General features: G+C 40.2%; 1 protein-coding gene across 2 annotated transcripts in view; it reads left to right on the forward strand.

The window, feature by feature from the left end:
* The first annotated feature begins 160 nt into the window (after positions 1-160).
* The window catches only part of ADAM17 (ADAM metallopeptidase domain 17), a 52,856-nt gene continuing 29,553 nt past the window's right edge, over positions 161-23,463 (forward strand). The window contains exons 1-5 of one of the 2 annotated variants that reach the window (XM_042982528.1): positions 161-389; positions 10,649-10,781; positions 16,985-17,115; positions 17,915-18,003; positions 22,671-22,839. In XM_042982528.1, coding sequence (XP_042838462.1) covers positions 293-389; positions 10,649-10,781; positions 16,985-17,115; positions 17,915-18,003; positions 22,671-22,839 — 619 coding nt within the window. In that variant the 5' untranslated portion in view covers positions 161-292. Of the gene's footprint in view, positions 390-10,648; positions 10,782-16,984; positions 17,116-17,914; positions 18,004-22,670; positions 22,840-23,463 lie in introns of those variants that run through there. The other variant, XM_042982529.1, reaches the window with a different exon arrangement.

Genomic DNA, 23,463 nt, shown 5'->3' on the forward strand with positions numbered 1-23,463 from the left:
CAGCGAAGGCCTCCCGGCATGCCGCGCAGGGCCAGGCTTCCGGCTGTGGGCGGTGCGGGGGCCGGAGGCGGCCGGAAGCGGGTTGAGCCGCCCTCTCCGAGCGCTTCCTGCACTTCCGGGGACCTGGAGCCGAGGTCTAGAGTCTTCCGGTAGGCGGCGCGGGAGGAGTCAGAGTCTTGAGGGGCCGGGCCGGGCGGATTCCCTTCTCTCCCAATGTGAGCGGTGTCCTGAGCGCCCCCCCCGTCAGGCGAAGGCTGCCCAGAGAGCTGGAGCCGGTGGCCGGGCCGGGAACATGAGGCAGTGTCTCCTCTTCCTGACCAGCGTGGTTCCTTTCGTGCTGGCGCCGCGACCTCCGGACGGGCCGGGCTTCGGCTCCCCGCAGCGACTCGGTAAAGACCCGGGAGAGTTGGCTTAGACAGGCGCCGGGCGCCTGGAGCGCGCTGCTTTCGGGGAAGAGCAGGGGAGCAGGATCTTTCAGGTGTTTGGGGGCGGGGTGTTGGAGGACGGTGGCGCGTCCCTAAGTTTTCAGTGCAGGAAGGGGGTGTGGCCCTCGGAGTTTAGGGAAAGTAGGAGGACCGGCTTGACTTTCTGAATGGGAAAGGGATACTGGAAGGGCCCCCTGTGGTGACTGAGGCCCGGGGAGGGGTCGGCCTCCTGAGTTCGTGTTTGGGGACTAGTTCGGGAAAGAGGGAAGCACGGGGCGGGGGGGGGGGGTGTTGGCTCGTGTTTGGGGAGGGAGATGTGGTGCAGGTCCCTGTCCTACTAAGGGGTTCCTACGAAAACCGGGACTTGGTGGAGGATGGGAAGGGCCCAGAGCCCCACAGCTCTCCCTGGCTCTCCAAAATGAACTAGAATTTCTGCTGTAGGAGGTACTTAAAGTAGTAATCTGGTTGGAAGGCGGAGACCGGAGAGCTCAATCTTGAAGTTGTGTTTTGCGGACTTTTAAGCAGGTACTTATTTAAATTGTAGCTTATTGGAGGTGCTGGGAGGAGGCGCTTAAACCTACCAAGTGGACTTTTTGATGCTGCGTGAAAGCCTTCCTTGCCATTTTAAAACAAAGAAGTCCTCAGAGACGACCAGTTTGATCAGTTTTGAGCCCAGAAAGTAGAGAGTTCTTATTTAGATTTTCTAAAGAGGCTGGATTTTCAGGATGGACGTATATTCAGAGATGTGAAGTTCGTGTAAAGTTACAATGTCCTAGGGTCTTTTACCTTCCAAAAGTTGACATGTAAGACAGTTTAATTAGTAATTACATACGAAGCCTAGTATATTTTCCCAGTGTGCAGGGTTGATTTTTTCATAGTTGTATTGGTCCCCAAATACCACCATGATTCCATATATGGTGTTGTGAAGACTGAGACACCACGTGGGCTTTCTTTATAGCTAATTAAACCCTTCACATTAGTTTGCCTGGCAATTCTTTTATTTAAGGGGAAGAAATTGTAATTGACTGAGGGTATTAAAGGTGTTGAGTGTCCTCACTGGAACAGCTGCTTTGTGGTTATCTCAAATTGCAATGGATTACAGGTGAGTAGTTTAATGAACGACAAGGGAGCTCGTTAGGAAGGGCCGAGATGTGATAAGTCAGTTCAGACTGAAGGGGAACTTTGAGGGAGGGGTGGTCAGGATGGAGGGATAGGGTAAGGATCTCCTTCGTAAGGATAAATGTTGATAAAAAGAACGGGTGTTTTGAGACATTAACATTATATTTTCACCAGTGTAACACGGCTGTTTCACTTTTATTAACACGCTCGTGTTCACAGCTGGAAAGTCAGTAGCATGTGAATCCTAAGGGTGCGCACAGAGTGGAGGAGAACCTTACTCTCTAGATGAACCCTCTACAACATTTACAGATCGTAGAGGTGTGTGTGTGTGTGTGTGTGTGTGTTGGACGGTGTGCTTTGTATTTGTGATGTGGCTACCACCAGTGCCAGAAAAATGCGTAGACTTATCCATGTATTCACCAGATGTTAGAAGAGCACGTAGCGTATGCAAGTATTACGTGTGGCGCTGGCAATAGGAAGATGAACAGTGTTCATCTTGACGAAGCTTTCGCGTTAGTCGTGTAGAGAGGTCCAAACGGACAGTTCCAAAGCAACATGGAGGAGACTGATACAAGTGCCTCATGGCAAGTATTGTTACCACGAGGAGGCACCCGACCTGGCCTGGGAAGGTTATGGAAGCTCCCTGAGGGAGGTGATAGTCAGAGCCCAGACTTTAGGTAGATGAAGAGGGAAAATAAGGACACTCCTGGCGGGGGCACTTAGAGGCTGTAGAGTGGCAAGGAATCTGAGAGATTAGAGGCTGTAGAGTGGCAAGGAATCTGAGAGATCATGTTTTAGTTTTTAAAATAAAACAGGAAAAGATGAATCTAAGGAAGGTGTAGTGAGTTGTCCCGTTGTCACAGTGATAAATGTATGCCTTGTGGGTATTCTTTCTTTTGAAGAATGACTGTGTGTGTGTGTGTGTGTGTGTTCGATGGCTTAGGATGTGATTGGTTGCTTAACTGCTCAAGATCAAAGAATAGTTTTATAGTTAAAGAGCATGGTTTATGGTAGCCTACTTATTCTATAAATGCTACTGTAACCTCAGTATTACTTTTCTTAAGTAAATTCTACCCCCGACATGATGCTTGAACTCACAACCCCAAAATCAGGAGTCATTGGGATTTGGCAACAGTCTTTGAAGGATAGAAATACATACTAGAATCCTGGCTTTTGAAGTACTCCATGGGACACCCAAGATGATTTCGATTGAACTGTTATGAATTGCATAATTCAGGAAAATTATGAGTCATGTGAACTTAGTCACGATGATATCTTGTTGAAGTTGCGGCTGGGGTGTATAAGTCTCACTCTGATTTCAAAAGTGTTTTCCTTTTGTGTTACTTATAATAAAAGAGGATGTAGTGGGTGGGGGGAAAAAATATAGGTCATAGATGAGGGATGAAAGTTTGTATCAGAAACGTTTTGAAATTTACCTTGAGGTTATTGGTGTGGGGATTCTCCACGTTGCAGTGCTCGTTTCTCATTATTGGCCACCATTTTGCTCAATGGTTTGACATCTGGCTTCCTCTTCTGATGTTAATTTTGCTTACAGGCTGCATTCCTTTGAAACCGAAACACTTAACCACCCTAACTGCTCCAAGAGAGATTTAATGCCAGTCTGCTTTGAACTAGTCAAAGAGATAAACTATATTTCATTGAGAGAAATCCCTTTGGCCTTTGCAGAGGTTTCCAGAACAGTAAGTGTAGGTGTCCTCTGAGGCCAAGGGTGGTTGATTTTTGGGTTCTTTACCAATTTGTACTTGTGAGAGATGGTGTTTTCAGTTAGAAGTATAATTTAAAGAAAGTCTGAAAAAAGACTGATAGAGGGAAGGAGGGACCAGAGTAGAGAATAGATTTTACTGAGGTAGGGAAGTGAAATCAAATGCTTTTTTTTATATACCTTAACTTAGTCCTAAAATTAACCAAGGAGAGTGGTATCTCCCTCCCACACGTTTCTTTTCTTTTCTTTTCTTTTCTTTTCTTTTCTTTTCTTTTCTTTCTTCCCTCCCCTCCCCTCCCCTCCCCTCCCCTCCCACATGGGTTGTCGACTTTGACAAGTCTCATCTGCTGCCCTCCTTTCACTTACATATTCTAATAACTAGTAAATCTGTATTTCTGACTTAGACTTGTCCGAAGCTCCACACTCCTGTATCCAACTGCCCACTTGATATTTCTGTCTCCTGTTCACAGGCACTTCAAATATAAGTTCAGAATTACTTACCATCTATTTGTTTGATGAGAAGAAAGTATTGGGTACAGTGGTTAGGAATAGGCAGAGGTGCTGGAAGGTGTGGAAGTAGTTCACTGCCTATTTTGGATTTGCATCCCTTTCAGCTACAGAGCTGTATGGACGGATCTCGGTTTCCTTACAGGTTCCCTTGGGTTGTGCTAACTTTTATTTGGGCTTAAAGTTGCCATGTGGCTGGTCTTGCTGGAGAATCTTGGCCCTGGTGAAGAGTTCTTGATAAGGAATTATTGAGACAGCTCATCCTCCATCACCCCTAACTGGTGTATACCCATGAAATTAAGTTTTTAGTTCCCAGGCTCTGGGGTCCACTGCCCGGCAGAGAGCACCGCTCTCCTTTTTCTCATCCTTTAGCCCCAGCGAGGGATTTACCCACATCCAGAGCCCATTTCACAGTAACCTGGCCAGGCCACTCCCTTATCCTGCATAATTTGGGGAGTCCTGAAGAGCGGTCAGGTCTCCTGTGTCTTCTGCACAAGCAGACTAAATACAGCAGTCCTGCCTTTTTTCTTTTCATGTCTGACATCAGAAGTAGGAGCATGACACTCATGTGTCACTTTGGGGAACTCTGTACTCCACCCAGCAGAGCAGTGGTGAGTAGGCCGAGGGCTACAGTGGTTCTGCATTATACTTGCAAGTTACGCAATTTATTGTAAAAAGAAAAATTAAGTAAAAGTCCACAAATGTTCCCAGACTCTTCTCATACAACACCTGATTGTTTAAAAATTGGTTTTATCATAGAAGTGTTGGCTCTGGGCTAGATGAAAGGAATATGGATATAGTTTGTATCAGTCAGTGGCCATAAAAGCAGATCCCAGAGATGAAACAGTTTGGGTGTAAAAGAAGGATGGAATGGACGGTTTATCAGATCTATAGGCCACTTCACACCTACATGGAGAAAGCCAGTTTACTGCAAGCCTGAAGCTCCAGTTTTCTCCTCCTCCTTTGAGAACATGTAGAAGGAATGCAGTATCAGCTGCTTTTTACTGCTCATGTCGGTGTTGAAAATTGTATAAAACAGATTTGCTTTCTCTGCCTGAAATCACTATGTGACTTATCACTGACAACTGCAAATGTATGATGACTAAATGCAGAAAAGTCTTACGTAAAGGAACAACGTAATTGCAAACTGTATAAGAAACAAGATATAGTATGGAACTCCAGAATCTTTCAGCATCCAGCTGTCCCCCATCGTCTCTTCCCCCAAACCTGCTCCTACTCGTGTTTTGTTTGTTTGTTTGTTTGTTTTTTTTTAAATATCTCCGTGAATGTGGTGCCACTATCTACCCAGGTACCCATGCCAGGAACCTGGGGGTATTTTCATGATCTCTGCCTGGATGGCTTGTCTGCTTCCTAGCCAATTTCCCAGACTCCGGTCTTGTTCCCCTTTAGCCCACTTTCCACACTGCAGTCACATTGAAATTTCTTACAGCTGTTGCCTTATCTAGAGTCCAAATCCTTAATTTAGTTCCATGGCCTTCCTTGACCGAATTCTGCCTGCCTCCAGTCTCACACCTCTTGTGTCGTTCTGTACTCTAGCCTCAGTGAGTTACTTTCATTTCTTTGAGTATTCTGCTCTGTTTCCCGTGGACCTCAACGTATATGTTAGGCCTTCTACTTAGAACCCTGTCCTTTCTTTCCCTGGTGGACTCGCCCTTTTGGTCTTGGCTTCAGTACCATTCCCCAGGAAAGCATCCTTGGCTTGCCAGGCAGGAGTCATCCTGCTCTGTCCTTCCATGACTTCTTGCAACTTCCTCTCCCTGGGTACCTGACATACTTTATAATTTTTTTTTGTATGGTGGTCTTCTCTCCAGTGTTATAATTCTATCATATATCTATTTCTATTATATCCCTAGTGCCTGGAAGGTGGGATATTTTCAACAAATGTTGAATAAATGAGTAGGTGGGGTCTGGTAGGAGGGAGGAAAACTGTGCAGACTGTGTATGCAGGAAAGGAGCAGTGGGGGTGGGAGAGCAGGAAGGACAGAAAGAGTAAGGACAACTAGACAGAAGAGGCCAAGTGAGGGAAACCATAGCATGTGGCAGAGAAGAGCAGGGAGGGATGGTAGGCAATACCTAAATAAAGTAGTACTCTAGTCTGACCTTTTGAATTGTGTCTGTTGTTTTCTAATTTTGTGTTTGTAGCCAGCTAAATTGAGAAAAAAGCTCAGTTGTTTACGGGACTGCTGAAAGGACTTAGAAAGCAAGGAAGATGTCCTCATTGTAGAGAGTGCTGGGCAGCCTTGGTGGAGTGCTAAGAAAGATAATTAAATGGATTCTATTTAAGTTTATTCCGAGATTTGGATATGGATAAAAGATAAACTCTTGGGAATTATTTCAAATTCCGTTGAAAAAGCAATTGAAAGTTGAGATGACCAGTGTGTTTGGAATTTCGGAGGTGAGGTACGGCGGAATGCCAAGTATCTGAGAGACTCCTTGCTGGTGCAGGCGGTACTGAGAGCAGGATCTCTGTTGGATGAGGGGCGAGCGTTTACTCTGTCGGATGAGGGGAGTGGTGCCAGGGGATCCAGTGGGAGATATCTAGTAATTATAATATGGCACATTACAGTTGAAACACATTACTTAGGTATTTCCAAGTACTTTGGCAAGCTACATTTTAAAGGTGCTTGTTATGGAAAATATACCTAAAGATAACCAGTGATGTTACTATCGTGCTCTTTCTTTTTTCTAGGCCTATTTTTATACATAGTTAAGATCATGCAATATGAATAGTTTTTTTTAATCTACTCTTGTTTATTTATCCTTGTTTTCTTAATCTTGTTTACTTATAGTGTATTTCCCATGTTCTTAAAAACCTATTGTTCCCAGCGTTTTTAATGATTGCAGATTTTTTTGTCATTTTGAAGTGCTATAATGTTTCTTTTTCTCAGTTTATTAATGTACCTTGTTTCTGATTTTTGTTCTTAAAAATAATGGAAGGCTGGACAAGGACCGTCTTTGTGCCTAAAGCTTTGTCTTCACTTTGAGCTACTTCCTTGAGACTAGTTCAGGGGTTCTCAGACCTGAGTGCATCAGCATCACCTGGAAGGCATGTTAAACACAGATTGCTGGGCCTCAACCCCAGGATTTCGGACTGAGTAGGACTGAGAAGAGGCCTGAAAACTGGCCTTTCTAACAAGTTCCTAGGTGGCGCTGCTGGTGTAGGGACCACACTTTGAGAACAACTGGCCTATCTTATTGACAATGACACTATAGTATTGAGGTTAAGGTTTGCAGCCAGTAGGAGTGATTATGATCTTGAATGAAACTGAGTTCATGTACCAACCTGTACCAAGGAAGTTGAAGAGCTATAAAGGATTGTATCAGCATCTTGGCATTGAGGATTTGTGCAATTGGTGCACACAGCAATGCTGTTTTTTGCAAGGTTCTATGCTGGGTGTTGTGAAGTAAGGACACTGTGAGTAATAAAACCCAGCTCCCTTTCGGCTGTTTTACAATCCGTGAGATAAGACAAATATAACACAGAAGTACTGGAAAAAAGAGTTGTAAACAAAGAGCTACAGAATTCAGAGAGAGGCAAGGTCATGTTTGGTTGACACATCAGAAAGTAGGAGGTCAAGAAGTAGAAGGTCCAAGAAGAGCTAGGATATTTTTTTTTTTTATTAAGTTTATTTATTTTCGAGACAGAGAGAGACAGAGCATGAACGGGGGAGGGGCAGAGAGAGAGGGAGACACAGAACCGGAAGCAGGCTCCAGGCTCTGAGCCATCAGCCCAGAGCCCGACGCGGGGCTCGAACTCACGGACCGCGAGATCGTGACCTGAGCTGAAGTCGGACGCTTAACCGACTGAGCCACCCAGGCGCCCCGAGCTAGGATATTTTTAAGGAGTTTCACAAATATGACATCAGTGAAGCGTGGGGTTTTCAGCCAGACAAGCCCAAGTTCAAATCTTGGTTCTGTGCTGCATTAGTCTTGTGATATTATTCTCCTTGAGTCTGTTTCTTCATCTGTAAATGGGGATACTATGCTAGGTATGTTGTGTGGATAATGTAATAAAACATCCAGCAAAGTGTCTTGTAGGAAGTACACACTCAAAAATTGTTGAATAGGGACACTTGGCTGGTTCAGTCGGTAGAGCGTGTGATTCTTAATCTTAGGGTCATGAGTTTGAGCCCCACGTTGGGTGTGGAGCCTACTTAAAAAAAAAAAAAAAGTAAAAAAAGTTTTTGAATAAATGGTTAGCTTCTTGAAGGTTTCTCATTGGTACTGCTAAGTGTTATACTTAATGCCAAATCAACAACCATCCATTGGCATAAAAGTGATGCCTTTTGAAACAGCTTTTCTGTTGATTAAATTTTAAAGGAAATTTTATTGATGGAAAATCAATGGTACCCAAAAATGTGAACTTTGCTGCCACTTTATTTAATCTTATCTTGAGTTAGAGCCTTGAATGGATTTTGATGAAATTTACTTTCAGGGCCTCTGGCTGGTTCAGATGTTAGAGCTTGTGACTCTTGATGTCAGGGTTGTGAATTTGAGCTCCATGTTGGGCATGGCACCACTTAAAAAAAAAATTTACTTTCATCATATAACAGCATGCTTACCTCTTATTTTCTTCAGGTTTGCCTAAATATTATGTAACAGTGAAGCATCTTTCCTTCTTTGACCCCTCTTCTTAAACTGGTCCTGCCTACTGCCTGTCTTTGCTATCCTGCTTTAACGTCCACAGTACTGACATTTTTGTGCATTGTCTGTCTCTCCCACACTAAAATGAGTACTTCAGTAGACAAGGACTTTGCTTTATTTAATGCGATATCAGTACTTAGACTAGGGCCTGGCACATAAGAGGGAATTAATGAATTGGTGACTCAACCAACTGAGGATATTTAGGGGAAGAGGGACGAGTTTTGGATCAATTCTTTTCAAAGTGGTTTTGTGGGCATATTTAACCTCAGTAACAATATACTTGTATTTTAAGCTCCTGGTGTTATATTTTAAGGACATTCTAAGTCCAGTGGAATGATTTTGAACACCATTGCTTCTGTAGTGGTATTTGTTGAGAGAAAAGGAAAACATCAGCTCCAATATTTTTAGACAATTTCTACAGACTTCAGTCACCAAAATAGTCTTCCAAAAATCCTCCTGATTTTGGAAGAGGCAGCAGAGCTGATGATGAAAAGTGACTTACATGGGTGTCATATACTTTATAGTGTTTACTCTTGCTCTATACCAAATAAAAATGTTTTTGTGCATGTTTTGTTTTTGGGGCAGTGCATCTTTGCTTTACTTGGGTTCCAAGTCAGTCTAGTAAAATAATTAACGTTGGTTGTTTTTTTTTTCAGGGATTAGTTTGGTCATATCACTTCTACTTCCTCATGTCCAGTGGATTGATCATTCTGCTGTGTCTGTTGAGGGCAGCAGTGATGGGGATATTACCTGTTTTTTGCTCTTTAATTTGGAATATGTAATTTTTCTGTAAAAGATTTACTTTCGGTTTGTTCAGGCCATTAATACATTTGTTGCTCTTTCGTACTACACATGAATTGTTAAGGAATTGATATAGCCCTGGTTAACAGTGGTCAGTTTGAGTTGGTCACCTTCATCTTAGCAATTCTAAGCTGGCAAGCCAGAAATGCCTTTAATTTAGAAATTAGCTCATTGCGTAACATGATACTTTTTGAGATATCAAAATTATTAGTAGCTAGTATGAATGTGAACTCATGTTCAGATTTCCCTAATTGTCACAAGTATCTTTTCACATTGGTTTGTTTGACCTAGGATCCAAAAAGGTCGAGGTGCCTGGCTGGCTCGGTTGGTAGAGCATGTGATTCTTGATCTTGGGGTTTCGAGTTTGAGCACCATATTGGGTGGAGAGATTACTTAAAAATAAAATCTTTTAGAAAAAAAAAAAGGTTCACACATTGGCTTGCTTGCCATATTCTTGTCTATAGTAGTTCCCTTCATCTGTGGGGGATACATTCCAAGACACCCCTCCCTCCACCCTGTAGATGCGTGAAACCATGGATAGTACTATCCAAGCCCTGTGATACATTGTTTTTTCCTGTAGGTGCTTACCTATCGTAAAGTTTCATTTATAAATTAGAGTAAGAATTAACAGTAATAATAAAATCGAACAATTATAACAACATACCGTAATAAAAGTTTATACGAATGTGGTCTCTCCCAAAATCTTTTTTTTTTTTTTTTTTAAAGTAAGCTTTATGCTCAGCATGGTGCTTTAACTCACAACTGCAAGCTCGAGTGGCATGATCTACACTGAGCCAGTCAGGCACCCCTCCTAAAGTCTTATTTTACTGAACTCACCCTTGTGACAGTGTGAGCTGTTAAACTAAACTGCATACACGTTAAGAGGAAGTAAGGTGAATGATGTAGGCATTTTGACCTAGTGTTAGGCTACTGTGTATTGACCTTCTGACGGTAGATCAGGAGGCTCATTTGCTTCCAGACCACAGCTGGCCTTGGGTAACTGAAATCTCGGAACTGGAAGCCTCAGATAAGGGAGGACTGCTGTGTTTTGTCTCTGCCCCACCCTTCTTTCCCATGCCATTTATTTCCTGAAGAAATTGGGTCATTTGTTCTGTAGGAATTCTAACATTCTGGGTGTGGCTGATTGCTTCCTAAGGTTGTTAGTTAATTTGGCAATCTAATCCCTTTATGTCTTAAAAAGTGGAAGTTAGGTTTTGATTAAATTCAGGTTAGACTTGTGTTTTTTGCCTTTTAATTAATTAATTTAGGGGGGCAAGAATGCTTCATAGGTTATGCTTAGCACTTCAAAATGCGTCAGGAAGAGTTTGTCGTCAGAACTTGTCATTTTAGTGATATTACAATTGATTAGTAAGTTTAGGTGTTAATAACCTTTTTACCTTTATTTCAGAAAAGCTTGATTCTTTACTCTCAGACTACGATATCCTCTCTTTATCCAATATCCAGCAGCACTCAGTAAGAAAACGGGATCTACAAGCCTCAACACATTTAGAAACACTACTAACTTTTTCAGCCTTGAAAAGGTAATTCGAACTATTTATAGAAAAATATTGGGACTAATAGAAAAATGAGGGACTTAGTTTGGCAAAAGGAGAAAAATAAGGTGTTTACTGAGGTCTTAGGAAGTTACATTTTAAAAATTTGTAATCGATATAATTACAGTCGGTCATGATTCTTAATACTGCTTATTCTAAAATTCATAGTGATGGTTATTAAAAACAAGCAAATGGGTATTCCAGAGGTATTAATGATGGTAATAATGTTTATGGGATGGGTTCTAACAAAGGATTTTGATTGATTGAATGATTTATAATTCCTTAAATTTTTTGTGCTACTTTAGAACCATCAGCTATGTAAAATATTTTTATTTATATATGAAGATGCTAAAGTTTAGAGGTAAAGGATTTGTTCAGGACCCCACAGCCTGGTGGTAAGCTGGATGTAGAATTCAGTGCTGTGCATATATTGGATTCTTGTTAAGTTGTAGCATAAATTGATAGATGTGGTCTATTTGGGCAGTAATTTTACTTTCTCTTATGTTTTGTAGATGTAAGTGATAGATAATTGCAGGCCTTTTTCTAAAATCTTTTTAGGGAGATTTACTAATATCAAAACAAACACTGAGAGAATATAAATGGACTGAATCATTCTATATTCATAGGTTAGGTCTTCCCTATCAAATATTTAAAAAAAATTTTTTAATGTTTTTATTAATTTTGAGAGACAGAGCACGAGTGGGGGAGGGGCAGAGAGAGAGAGGGAGACACAGAATCTGAAGCAGGCTCCAGACCCTCAGCTGTCAGCACGGAGCCCGACGTGGGGCTCGAACTTACAAACTGTGAGATAATGACATGAGCTGAAGTTGGATGCTCAACCTCCCCCCGCTCCCCCAAACAAATATTTTAAAAAAGAAAAGTAATACATATATTTGGTTTAAAAAGCCAACTATGAAGGGTATAAGAAGTTTTCACTTCCTCTTCAATCAAACTTCCCAGATCCAGAGAGGTTTCCTGTATAAACCTCTAAAAGGTTTTAAGGCATATTTTTTGCGTACAGATCCATATACATGTAGGTGATATAGATAAGTGTATCATTTTTAACAACTGCATAATGTTCCTGTTGCATAGAATTGTAACTGTTTATTGGCTAGTAACCTATAGATAGATATGTCTAACCAAAGTGATTTTTTTTTCCTATGGCAAATAATGTTGTAATAAATATCTTCGTGAAAATACCTTGTCTAGGTATTTTTATGGGATACATTCCTGAAAGGAGAATGGGTCAAGGAAATATATACTATAACTGTTTACTGATATTACCATATTTCTTCCCAGCCCAGTTTACTCTTCTAGCAGCAGTATATGAGTTTACCCATTTCCAGTAAGGTTTTATCAGCCTTTACTTTTTGTCCCTGTGAAGGAGGATGGTATCTCATAGTTGTTTTGATGGTCATTTTTTGTGAAATTGATCATCTTTTCACGTCTAAGTCATTTGTTTGTGTCTACCTTTTCATATCCTTTTACCATTTTTCTGTTGGATTCTTTTGGTTACTGAATCAGAGTCATGCTTAGCATATTTATCATTTATCATATGTGTAACTGATATTTTATGCAAATATATTTTACAATGTCATTTTGTTTTTCCTAGTTACTGCCATCATCCTTAGATTTTTTTGAATAATTTCTTTCTCTTAAGAGTTCATGTCAAAATATTGCAATATTGGTGATAGAGCTTCCAGACTTGTAGAAAATTTGAGCAGAGTGGTGATAATTATAGTTTATCAGTTGCTTATTTTGTGTCATTCACTTCAGTAGGCCCTTTGTGTCTATTATCTCTAATTCTTACCGTACTCCACAAAGGAATTTTTGTAATCTCTGGAAAAAAAAAAAAAAAATGAGACTCAGAGAGGTTGGGTAACTTGCCCAAGGTCATTCAGCCAGTAGTAGAAGATAAAGGATTTGATGATAAGCCTGTGTTATTTCTGCTGTGCTGATGGAGATTTTGGTGAAGGAGTGGATATAGTAGTGAGAGATGAACAGGAGCAAAGGGAAAAACTGCAAAATAAGAACTCAAAATTTAGCTTTCTAAGGTTTTTTGTTTGTGTGTGTGTGTTTTTTTTTAAGTTAGGTTTGAGGTACCTCATAGAAACTTTTCTGTGGAGGAAAATAGTCCCGTAGACTTCCATATTCTTTCCTGCTTCATAGATGCCATTGATTCATTAAGAAAATGTTCAACAATATCTACCTATTATCATCTCTGTGTAAGGCAGCAGAGAAATTTGTAATTTATTTTACAGTTTCCATCTCAGATGTTTAAGTGGAAATGTATCTAACAATGAACGATAACTTTGGACCAGTTACATTAAAATAGTTGATTTCATTTTACCCTGGAAACCATTCAGTTGGTAGGTGGTATTATTTTCATTTGTAGATGAAGGTTCAGAGGTTCAGAGGTTAAGGCCAAGATCAAGCATGAAGCAAGTGGTGCAGACAGGATTTAATTAAACTAGGTTTGTCAGACTCCAAAGCCCACACCCCTTCTTTCTGTTACACTCTGTTGTTAAAAGAAAAAAAATTAGGGTATTTGAAATGATCTCTTTATATACAGCTGAACTTACCAATGTGAAGTCACTCATTACTTGATGGTGATGGTAAATGATTAGATTTTCTGGATAGTAGTAAAAGACAGAGTAATTTAAACCATGATCATAAAATTAGATGTGTGTGTAACTATTAGCAGTTGAAAAGCATGGAAGCACTGAGAAATTGTAAGGGGATTTAAAAAGTAATTTTATGGGGGCACCTGGGTGGCTCAGTCGGTTAAGCGTCCGACTTCAGCTCAGGTCACGATCTCGCGGTCCGCGAGTTCGAGCCCCGCGTCGGGCTCTGGGCTGATGGCTCAGAGCCTGGAGCCTGCTTCCGATTCTGTGTCTCCCTCTCTCTCTGACCCTCCCCCGTTCATGCTCTGTCTCTCTCTGTCTCAAAAGTAAATAAACGTTAAAAAAAAAAATTAAAAAGTAATTTTATGAAGAAAAACTGTTTGAAATATGCCTAGAAGTTACATTTCCTCTGTTTTATAAATCAAAAAATACTATTGTTCTAAAGCAATGAAAAAGTTAAAAATACTGTTTTAATACTTTTTAAAAAATGTTTATTTATTTATTTATTTATTTATTTATTTATTTATTTATTTTTTGAGAGAGAGACAGGGTGAGAGCAGGGCAGAGCAGAGAGAGAGGGAGACACAGAATCTGAAGCAGGTCCCAGGCTCTGAGCTGTCAGCACAGAGCCTGATGTGGGGCTTGAACTCATGAGCCATGAGATCATGACTTGAGGCAAAGTTGGAGGCTTAACCGACTGAGTCACCCAGGTGTGCCTGTTTTAATACTTTTTGATAATGTTACCCTTAAAAAGATTTAGGTATTTTTTTCCTCTTTTTTTTTTTTTTTTTAATTTTTTGTTTTATGTTCTTTATTTTATATTTGAGAGAGAAAGAGAGAGAGACACAGAATCTGAAGCAGGCTCCAGGCTCCAGGCTCCAAGTTGTCTGCACAGAGCCAGACATGGGGCTCAAACCCACAAGCAGTGAGATCATGACCTGAGCCGAAGTCAGATGCTTAACCGACTGAGCCACCCAGGCACCCCTTGTTCCTCTTAAGAGTGAAATATCTCCAGTTACTTGAAGGGGGCTAGAACTGATAAAGAAATGGAAGTGACATTGGAACTTCCATATCCAGCTGAATGGACCATTGAAAATAGTTACAAGGTGCAAACTTCCAGTTATAAAATAAATAAGTCATGGGGATGTAATGCACAGCATGGTGACTATAATTAATATTGTATATATGAAAGTTGCTAAGAGAGTGGATCTTAGAAGTTCTTATCAAAAGAAAACAAATTTGTAACTCTGTGTGGTGACAGATTTAATTAGTCATCGTATTATCTATACAGAAAAGGATAGGAAAATACTATTAATTCAGGTGGATTAAAAAAAATTTTTTTTAATGTTTATTCATTTTTGAGAGACAGAGACAGAGCATGAGCTGGGGAGGAGTAGAGGGAGAGGGAGACACAGAATCTGAAGTAGGCTCCAGGCTCTGAGCCGTCAGCACAGAGCCTGACATGGGGCTCGAACCCACGAACTGCGAGATCATGACCTGAGCTGAAGTCTCATGCTCAACCGACTGAGCCACCCAGGCGCCCCCATTAATTCAGGTGGATTGACACTAGTTTGTAGTTACTGTAAATCCTTAAAACTGGGAGAAACAAAACTGCTGAAGGAAGTCTCTAAGTACGTGATTTCACATAATTTTGGTTGGATAAAGCAAAATCTAAATTCCGACTGACCTATCCTGTCGGAGGTTCTTATAGCTCAGAGGTGAAGATTGGAATGTCAGAAAACAGTGGTACCATTTCTTGGTCCTTGTCTTTACAGAAGAGCAGATTTTTAATGTCGAAAACAAAGAGTGGGAGTCCAGTGATTTTTCTGGAAAGAACATTCAATAAAAGTAATATTGAGACTGCCAGAGGACTCTCAAACTAAATAAGTCATTTACAATAGGATGCTTTTCCTTTCAGAGTCCTCGGCATAACTGACGGGGAAAAGTTCGTAGCTGTGAGTGTGTGGGAAGATATGTTTTAGGATAGCAGGAGAAAATGTTTCAAGGGTTTCTGAAATAATGTCCTATTGTCTCTCCCTCTGACCATTAAAAAAACCACAAGCAAACTAAAATTACTTTGTTATGCACAAAAAGTTAAAAAGATGTGTTACCATGGAGACGGTCCCAGTCTAGCTTCTTTTTGGCAGTTCAGACTTACGCATACCCACAGGGAATTAACATTTCATGCTTTTAACCCCACACCTGACAAAATTTGTTCCTGTGGTTGAGATGAATCACATCTTTATCTTCGGTGTTCGTGGGCACACTGAGAGGGTAAAGAATAATTGAAAAATTCTTGCTCACCACACCCAGATTTTATGTCAGGACTGAAACTGGTAGAAAACAAAAGAATATTAAGCCAACTAAAGAACTGGTGTATGTATTTTAATGTTTGTGTTGGATACCTTGTATTTATTTTCCTGATAGTAATTGTGGATTAATTTTTTTCAAGATAGGTTCTCTTTAGAAGGAGAAAAAAAAAGCTTGAGTGCTTTTAAATATAGAAAGTAGCATTTATTAATTTTGCACAGCAGTAAGACCAGCTTGATTGCTAGAGGCAGGATGGTACGGGGTTTTGAAATAAACCAAGTTCAGTTTCCAGTTTCATCATTTACTAGCTGTGTAACCTTGAGTATGTTGATGAACCTCCAACCCTCACTTTTTACTGTGTTAAGCTGAAAGAAAGCATGTAGTGCTGAGCAGGTATTCAGTAAGTGGTGTCTAGTAATATCAGTCTGATAAATATTTCAGACAAGCAGGATTTTAACTTAAATTATCTAGATGTGGGTTTCCTTATTAAAAAAATGTTTTTAGTGTTTATCTATTTTTGAGAGACAGAGCACAAACAGGGGAGGGGCAGGGAGAGAGAGACAGAATCCGAAGCAGGCTCCAGGCTCTGAGCTGCCAGCACAGAGCCCGACATGCGGCTGGGACCCATGAGCCATGTGATCATGACCTGAGCTGAAGTTGGACACTTAACCGACTGAGCCACCCAGGTGCTCCATGTGTTTCCTTACTCTTCACAGTCTCCAGAAAAGATGAATGCATAAATTCTTTGAATCCTTTTTCCCCGCAATTCTGGTTTTTTTTTTTTTCTTGGCCAAATTCTTTTTTTTTTTTTTTTTTTTAATGCTTTTATTTTTTTAGAGAGAGAGAGAGACAGACACAGACAGAGGGCGAGCAGAGGAGGGGCAGAGAGAGAGGGAGACACAGAATCCAAAGCAGGCTCCAGGCTCTGAGTTGTTAGCACAGAGCCTGACACAGGGCTTGAACCCACAAACCATGGGTTCGTGACCTGAGCCGAAGTCGGATGCTTAACCGACTGAGCCACCCAGGTGCCCCCTGTTTGCCAAATTCTTACAGTTAAAGAAATCAGTCTGTTCGTCTTTATCGGGGATATAACACTAAGTACCTAGTAAAATAGTAGTTGTAACTTGCATAGTCGTTTATTAATGTCAACTCTCTTGTCAGCTTTTTAAAGAAACTTCAATTTCATGTTCTTAGAGTAAAATTTTGTGCGAAACTTTTATGTGCTTTGAGTAAAATATGGACGCAATCTTTCCTTAGGCATTTTAAATTATACCTGACGTCAAGTACTGAACGCTTTTCCCAGAATTTCAAAGTCGTGGTGGTAGATGGTAAAGACGAAAGCGAGTATGCCGTCAAGTGGCAGGACTTCTTTACTGGACACGTGGTCGGTTAGTACGGAGCTTGCTTGTTTGCCCTTGTGTCCCGGGTGTCGGGTGTCTGGATCTCGTTTGACTGCCTGTTCTTTTTTGGTGGGGGGAAGAGGGGATGTCAGAGAAGTGCCATTCTTTGTTTTATTTGAGGCATATAAGTTTGAAAGCGGGAACATTCAGACAGGAATAAATGGGTATTATCCAGCACGTATACTGTCTGTTTAAATGATTAAAATGAATTTCCTCTCAAGTGATAAGAATTTAACCTCCTGATTCTAGGAAAGGATTGTAGGCTTCCCTTACGAGATTTCAAACAGGGAAGCTAAAAGATAAAATAATTGGCTTTACGATCCTGTTAAGTATTTTTTTAAGACCTACATCAAACAAGCAATTGTGGTTTACTTCTGAAACTTCCTTTGCAGAAAAAAGAAATGGCATTAAAATCTGCAAATAGTGCAGTTCAAGCCCTGTATAATCCATATCGTGCTTTTTGCCTCATCTTAGTTCTTTCTTAACCAAAAGTAGGTAAAGTTATTCCAGAAGAGCATCTACACCTTTGTTTTTTGTTTTGTCTGTAACACACTCTAGATAATTCTCATAGGAGGATTGAGGGAAAGAGGTTTTAAATGAGTTGAGGCTACTCTTTAGGAGTGTGAATACCTTGCTGCTCGCTGGGGCCTGTGTTTCTTTGGTGTAGATGTCTACAGTCCCTAGGCAGATTCCACTCTGATGAAGGGTTTGGTTGATTTGTATTGACACTGGTGCATAGTTTTTGATATAAGTATTTCTTAATGATGGAATGTTTTTTTCTTTTAAGGTGAGCCTGACTCTAGAGTTCTAGCCCACATAGGAGATGATGATATTACAGTAAGAATCAACACAGATGGGGCAGAATATAATATAGAGGTAAATCTACATGTGAATTTTTTTTGGAGGGGAGCTGTTTTAAAAAGCTGTTTCTCATTTGTTTTAAGAAGGCAAAGGTCTTTGGGGCACCTGGGTGGCTCGGTCTAAGTGTCTCTTGATTTCAGCTCGGGTTATCACCTCATAGGTCGTGAATTTGAGCCCTGCCTTGGGCTCTGTGCTGACAGTGCAGAACCTGCTTGGGATTCATTCTCTCTCCCTCTCTTTCTCTCTGCCCCTCCCGTGCTTGTGTTCATGCTCTCTCCCTCTCAAAATAAAGGAATAAACTTTAAAAAAAAAAAAAAAAGACAAAGGTCTTTAATTATGCTTACTTTTCCCTCTTGTATTTAAAGTTTTTACCAGTGAAGTAAATGATTATGATTTTTTATAGTAAAAAAGGTAATATTTTTTTTTACATGGCTGAGAGGCTGTCATAAGATGCACCCTGTATTTCCTTTTTTTAAGTTTAACTTTTTTTAATGTTTATTTTTGAGAGAGAGCATGGGTGCACGTGCACATGGGGAAGGGGCAGAGAGAGAGAGAGAGAGAGAGAGAGAGAGAGAAAGAGAGAGAGGAGGATAAGGGATCTGAAAGGGGCTGTGTGCTGACAGCAAAGAGCCCGATGTGGGGCTTGCACTCATGAACCGTGAAATCATGACCTGAGCCAAAGTTGGGTATCTAACCGACTGAGCCACTCAGGTGCCCCCTTTTATTTATTTATTTTGTAAGTTTATTTAGGAGTGCCTGGGGTGGCCCAGTTGGCTAAGCCATCCCACTCTTGATTTCTGCTCAGGTCATGATGTCATGGTCACGGGATCTAGCCTCACATTGGAGCCTGCTTGGAACTCTCTCTCTCCCTCACTCTCTGCCCTTCCCCCTCTCATGCGTGCTCTCTCTCTCTGTAAATAATTAAATAAAATAAAAAATTTATTTTGAGAGAGAGAGAGAGAAAGCACGAATGGGGTGGCAGGGAGAGAATCCCAAACAGGCTCTGCACTGTCAGTACAGAGCCCAGTGCAGAGCTTGAACTCCTGAACCACCAGATCATGACCTGAGCTAAAATCAAGTCAGATGCTTAACCGACTAAGCCACTCAGTCGCCCCTGATTTTTATGTTCTTTATTGCATAATTCTTATCTGCAGTTACCTTGATATAAAAATTATTGTATTAAAATCTTAGACATAAGAGTAAACAGGAAAATGTATATATCTTATTTTTAACACATCACCATTAAACATTTTAAGCCATCACTAATTTTATCACCAAAGCTTGCTATAAATAAGGCTTATATGAATAAGCCTAGGTTAAACTTTAATCATAAGATGATTGTTTTGGAATGCCTGGATGGCTTAGTTGGTTAATCATCTGACTCTTGGTTTTGGCTCAGGTTGTGATGTCATGGCTCTTGAGATCCGCATCGGGCTCTGTTCTGGCAGTGCAGAGCCTGCTTGGGATTCTCTCTCTCTCCCCCTCTCTTTCTGTCCCTCTGCAACTTGCACGTGCACCTTTTCGTGCACACACACTCTCTCTCTGTTTCTCTCTACATAATAAACTTTAAAAAAAAAAAAAAAAGATGATGTTTTTCCTCCCCCCTTTCTGCTTTGAAAACGTTCAGATTTACAAAAGGACTTTATAGATACCCTGTGACCTTTCATTAACTGATAGCATACTACCACGTGTGCTTTTCTTCTTTTTTTTCCCCTCAAAGGGAAAATAAGTTTCAGACATCATGACACTTTACCCCTAAATGCTTCAGTGTATGTCTCCTAACATTAAACGTACTCTTCTACATAGCCACAATAAACACACCTGAGAAAATGAAAATAATTCTGTAGCATTATCTAACAACACATAGTCCAGATCTCTATAAATCCTCAAAATCTCCTCCATAGATCTTCCCCCTCCCAATTTAGGGTCAGTTAAGGTTCTTGCCTCTTAATTAGTTGTTCATCAGTTGACTTTATCTGGCCACTTGTTGATAATGGTGATAATAGGATTTGCTTCTATTAGTAGTAATAGTAAGTACCTTTGTCTTGAAATCTTAATATATAACTAGATTCATTATGTTATCTTTAAGATAGATGTATCAGTACTTTACCCCATGAAAAAAATTATGTTCAGATAAGTTACTTTTCGAAGGCACATAGTAGGGGTACAGTTGAGGTCTGAACCCAGATATCTCTGATCGCAAAGCCTGCTGTCTTTTTCTGTGTTAGACTGGCTGTATTAGGAAACTCTTAATATGAATTTAGAGATGTTTGATCCAGAAGAAAACATTTTTCTCTTTTCCTGTTTGTAGGCCAAATGACGGTCCCTACAACCAAGGAGTTGGTTAGGTAACTTTGAGGTTTCTGCTAGCCCTGTGGTTCACCATCTCTTTCTTTTTTTTAAAATTTTATTTTAGAGAGAGAGCGTGAGCAAGGGAGAGGGGCAGAGGGAGAGAGAGAGAGCTCAGCGAGGAGCCTGACATGGGGCTTGATTCTGCAACCCTGGGATCATGACCTGAGCTGATCAAGTCAGGCACTCAACCGACTGAGCCACCCAGGAGCCCCATTGTCTTGTTTCTTAAATCTACTCCATACATGGATTATGAAAGAAGACACACACACACACACACACACACACACACACACACACACACACTTGACTGTTGCACAACATGGATTTCAACTGCACAAGTCCACTTACATGCAGGTCTTTTTCAATAAATATATTAGAAAATTGTTTAGAGATTTGCAGTAGTTTGAAAACACAGATGAACCATGTGGCCTAGAAATGAAAAAATTAAGGGAAAGTTAGGTATTGTAAGAATATAGTATACAATACATGTAATGTACAACATATGTGAATAAGCTGTTTATGCTGTTGGTAAGGCTTCTGGTCAAGAGTAGGCTGTTAGTATTTGTTTTGGGGGCATCGAAAGGTACGTGTGGTGGATTTTCAGCTGCATGGGGGCGTCAGCGCTCCTAACCCCTCATTGTTCTAGAGTCAACTATATTTAACAGCTTTATTGAGATAAAATTCACATTCCGTACTGTTCACACGTTTAAAGGGTGTACTTCGTTGGCTTTTCGTGTCTCCTAGAGCTATGCAGTCATCACCACCCAACGATTTTAGAACATTTTCATCATCCCCGGAAGAAACACTGTACTCTTTAGCAGCCCGCCACCCTTTGCCCCCAACTTCCCTAGACCTAGGAAACCACTAATCCACGATCTCTGTAGATTTGCTTGTTCATTCGTGTAAATGGAATCACAATATGTGGTCTGTTGTGTTTGGCTTTTTTCACTTGGGATGTTTTTTATTTTTTTTTTTAATTTTTATTATTTTTTAAAAATTTATTTGAGGGAGCACGAGTTGGGGGAGGGACAGAGAGAGAGAGAGAGTCAGTCAGTCCCAAGCAGGGTCCGCACTGTCAGCACAGAGCCCCATGCGGGCTTGAACCGCGAACTGTGAGATGATGACTGGAGCCGAAGTCAGACACTCAATTCACTGAGCCACCCGGGCACCCCTCGCTTAGAATGTTTTCAGGGTTCACCCATGTTGTGGTTCGTGTCAGTACTTCATTTCTTCTTATTGCCAAATAATAGTATATTTTATGGATGTGTCACATTGTGCTTATTCATTCATCAGTTGGGCATTTGGGTTGTTTTCACTTGTTTGGCTCTTGTGAATAATGCTGTCGTGGACATTTGTGAACAAAAGTTTTTGTGTGAGTATATATTTTCTCTCGGGTTTGTAGTAGGAGTGGAATTTCTGGGTCAGATGCTATCTCTATTTTTAACCTTTTGAGGAACTGCTGAGCTGTCTTCCCTAGTGGCTGCACTTCGCATTCTACCATTTTTCATTCCATAGTACGTGAGGCTTCCGACTTCTCCACATCCTCACCAGTACTTGTTATTACCTGTCTTTGATTCCAGCTATCCTAGTGGATGTGAAGTCATGTCCTTGTGGTGTAGATTTTCATTTCCATAAGTTATGTGTATTATATAAATGTGTGCACGTGTGTATATAAAATATCGTTTTGGTACTTTTCCTCACAAGCTGCCTAGTTTTGATGAGACCGGCATCCGTACAGGAGCTTTGTTCTTGCCTTGGGTAACTTTTCAAGTATGTTAGCTCTGATTTACTGTGACCGTGCGGTAGGAGAAGTGAAGATTTTTTAGAAACTGCTTTCTTGGGAAAGTGATAATAGGTTTTGGGTAACATTGCTGTGAGTTTTCAGTCTTCCCTCCTGTGGGCAAAACCTTCGTGGCACAAAGATACCGAGGAAGCTGGAATAGGATACCATGGTCAGTCTCCCTCCTTGCTAGAGGCCGTCACCCAGAGTAGGGTTGGTATGCAGCAGGTGCTCCACAAATGGTTTTGAATGATTGGAAAAGGTTATGTGTTTTCTCTTCTGGAGCTTCTAAAAGGTTTCATAACTTGTGCAAAATATATACATAAAATGCTTTTTTCATATATACATAAAATCGAAGAGTGAATAATCCATGTATTTATTTACCAGCAGAGAAACTCTGAGGAAAATTGAGATGATTTATTTTTGATAAAATGACTAATCGGTTTACTTAACCTGGAAATGACGTCATCTAGAAACAAAGAATGTTGTTAAGAATTTAGTGGTGAGGAATTCTTATATTTTGCATCTCAATTTATGTTTTCTATTTTAGCCACTTTGGAGACTAATTAATGATACTAAAGACAAAAGAATGTTAGTTTATAAATCTGAAGATATCAAGAATATTTCACGTCTGCAGTCTCCAAAAGTGTGTGGTTATATAAAGGCGGATAATGAAGAGTTGCTTCCAAAAGGGCTAGTAGACAGAGAGCCACCCGACGGTAAGACTTAACAAATAGTTTTTCAAATGAGAAGCAAGCATGATGTCTGTCTTCAGTAGGGGTGATTATTAATTGGGGGAAAAATATTATCAAGTTATTATAGTATTTGACTTGAAAATAGAGTTTTATTCAGAAATTTAATTCTTTTGCCTATAAGGTAAGAATCGAAAACACTAGAAAATAATGGAACAATAAAGATTGGAAAAAGACTGCAGAAAAGGGAAATTGAATAATCTGAGGGGATTTTTTTTTTTTTTTTTGTAAATATTAAAGAAGGATTGCTCACATATAATGTTTCAGTGGGTGTGGTGAGGAAGGAAAGTTTTTTTATTTGGAGAATTTAAAAATGAGAAAATAGTACCATTGAGAACAATCTTGAGATAAGTTTATAAGAAATTAGTTGGTACCAAGAGAGGTCTGTACTTTTCAGAAAGAAGGCTATCAGCCTTGGGACAGATCACTTCAGAGTCATTTAAAAACAAAACCATCTTGGAGAAATACTCTACTGTCCTCATTTTTTGAAAACTTAGAAAATTTATTACTAACATTTTAGTATATAAATACATAAATTGTCAATTTTGTATTTGATAAGGAAAATGATCTATTACCATAAATGTTTTTAAT

The sequence above is a fragment of the Panthera tigris genome, chromosome A3 (assembly GCF_018350195.1).
Source record: "Panthera tigris isolate Pti1 chromosome A3, P.tigris_Pti1_mat1.1, whole genome shotgun sequence".
In the NCBI taxonomy this organism is placed as follows: Eukaryota; Metazoa; Chordata; class Mammalia; order Carnivora; family Felidae; genus Panthera; species Panthera tigris.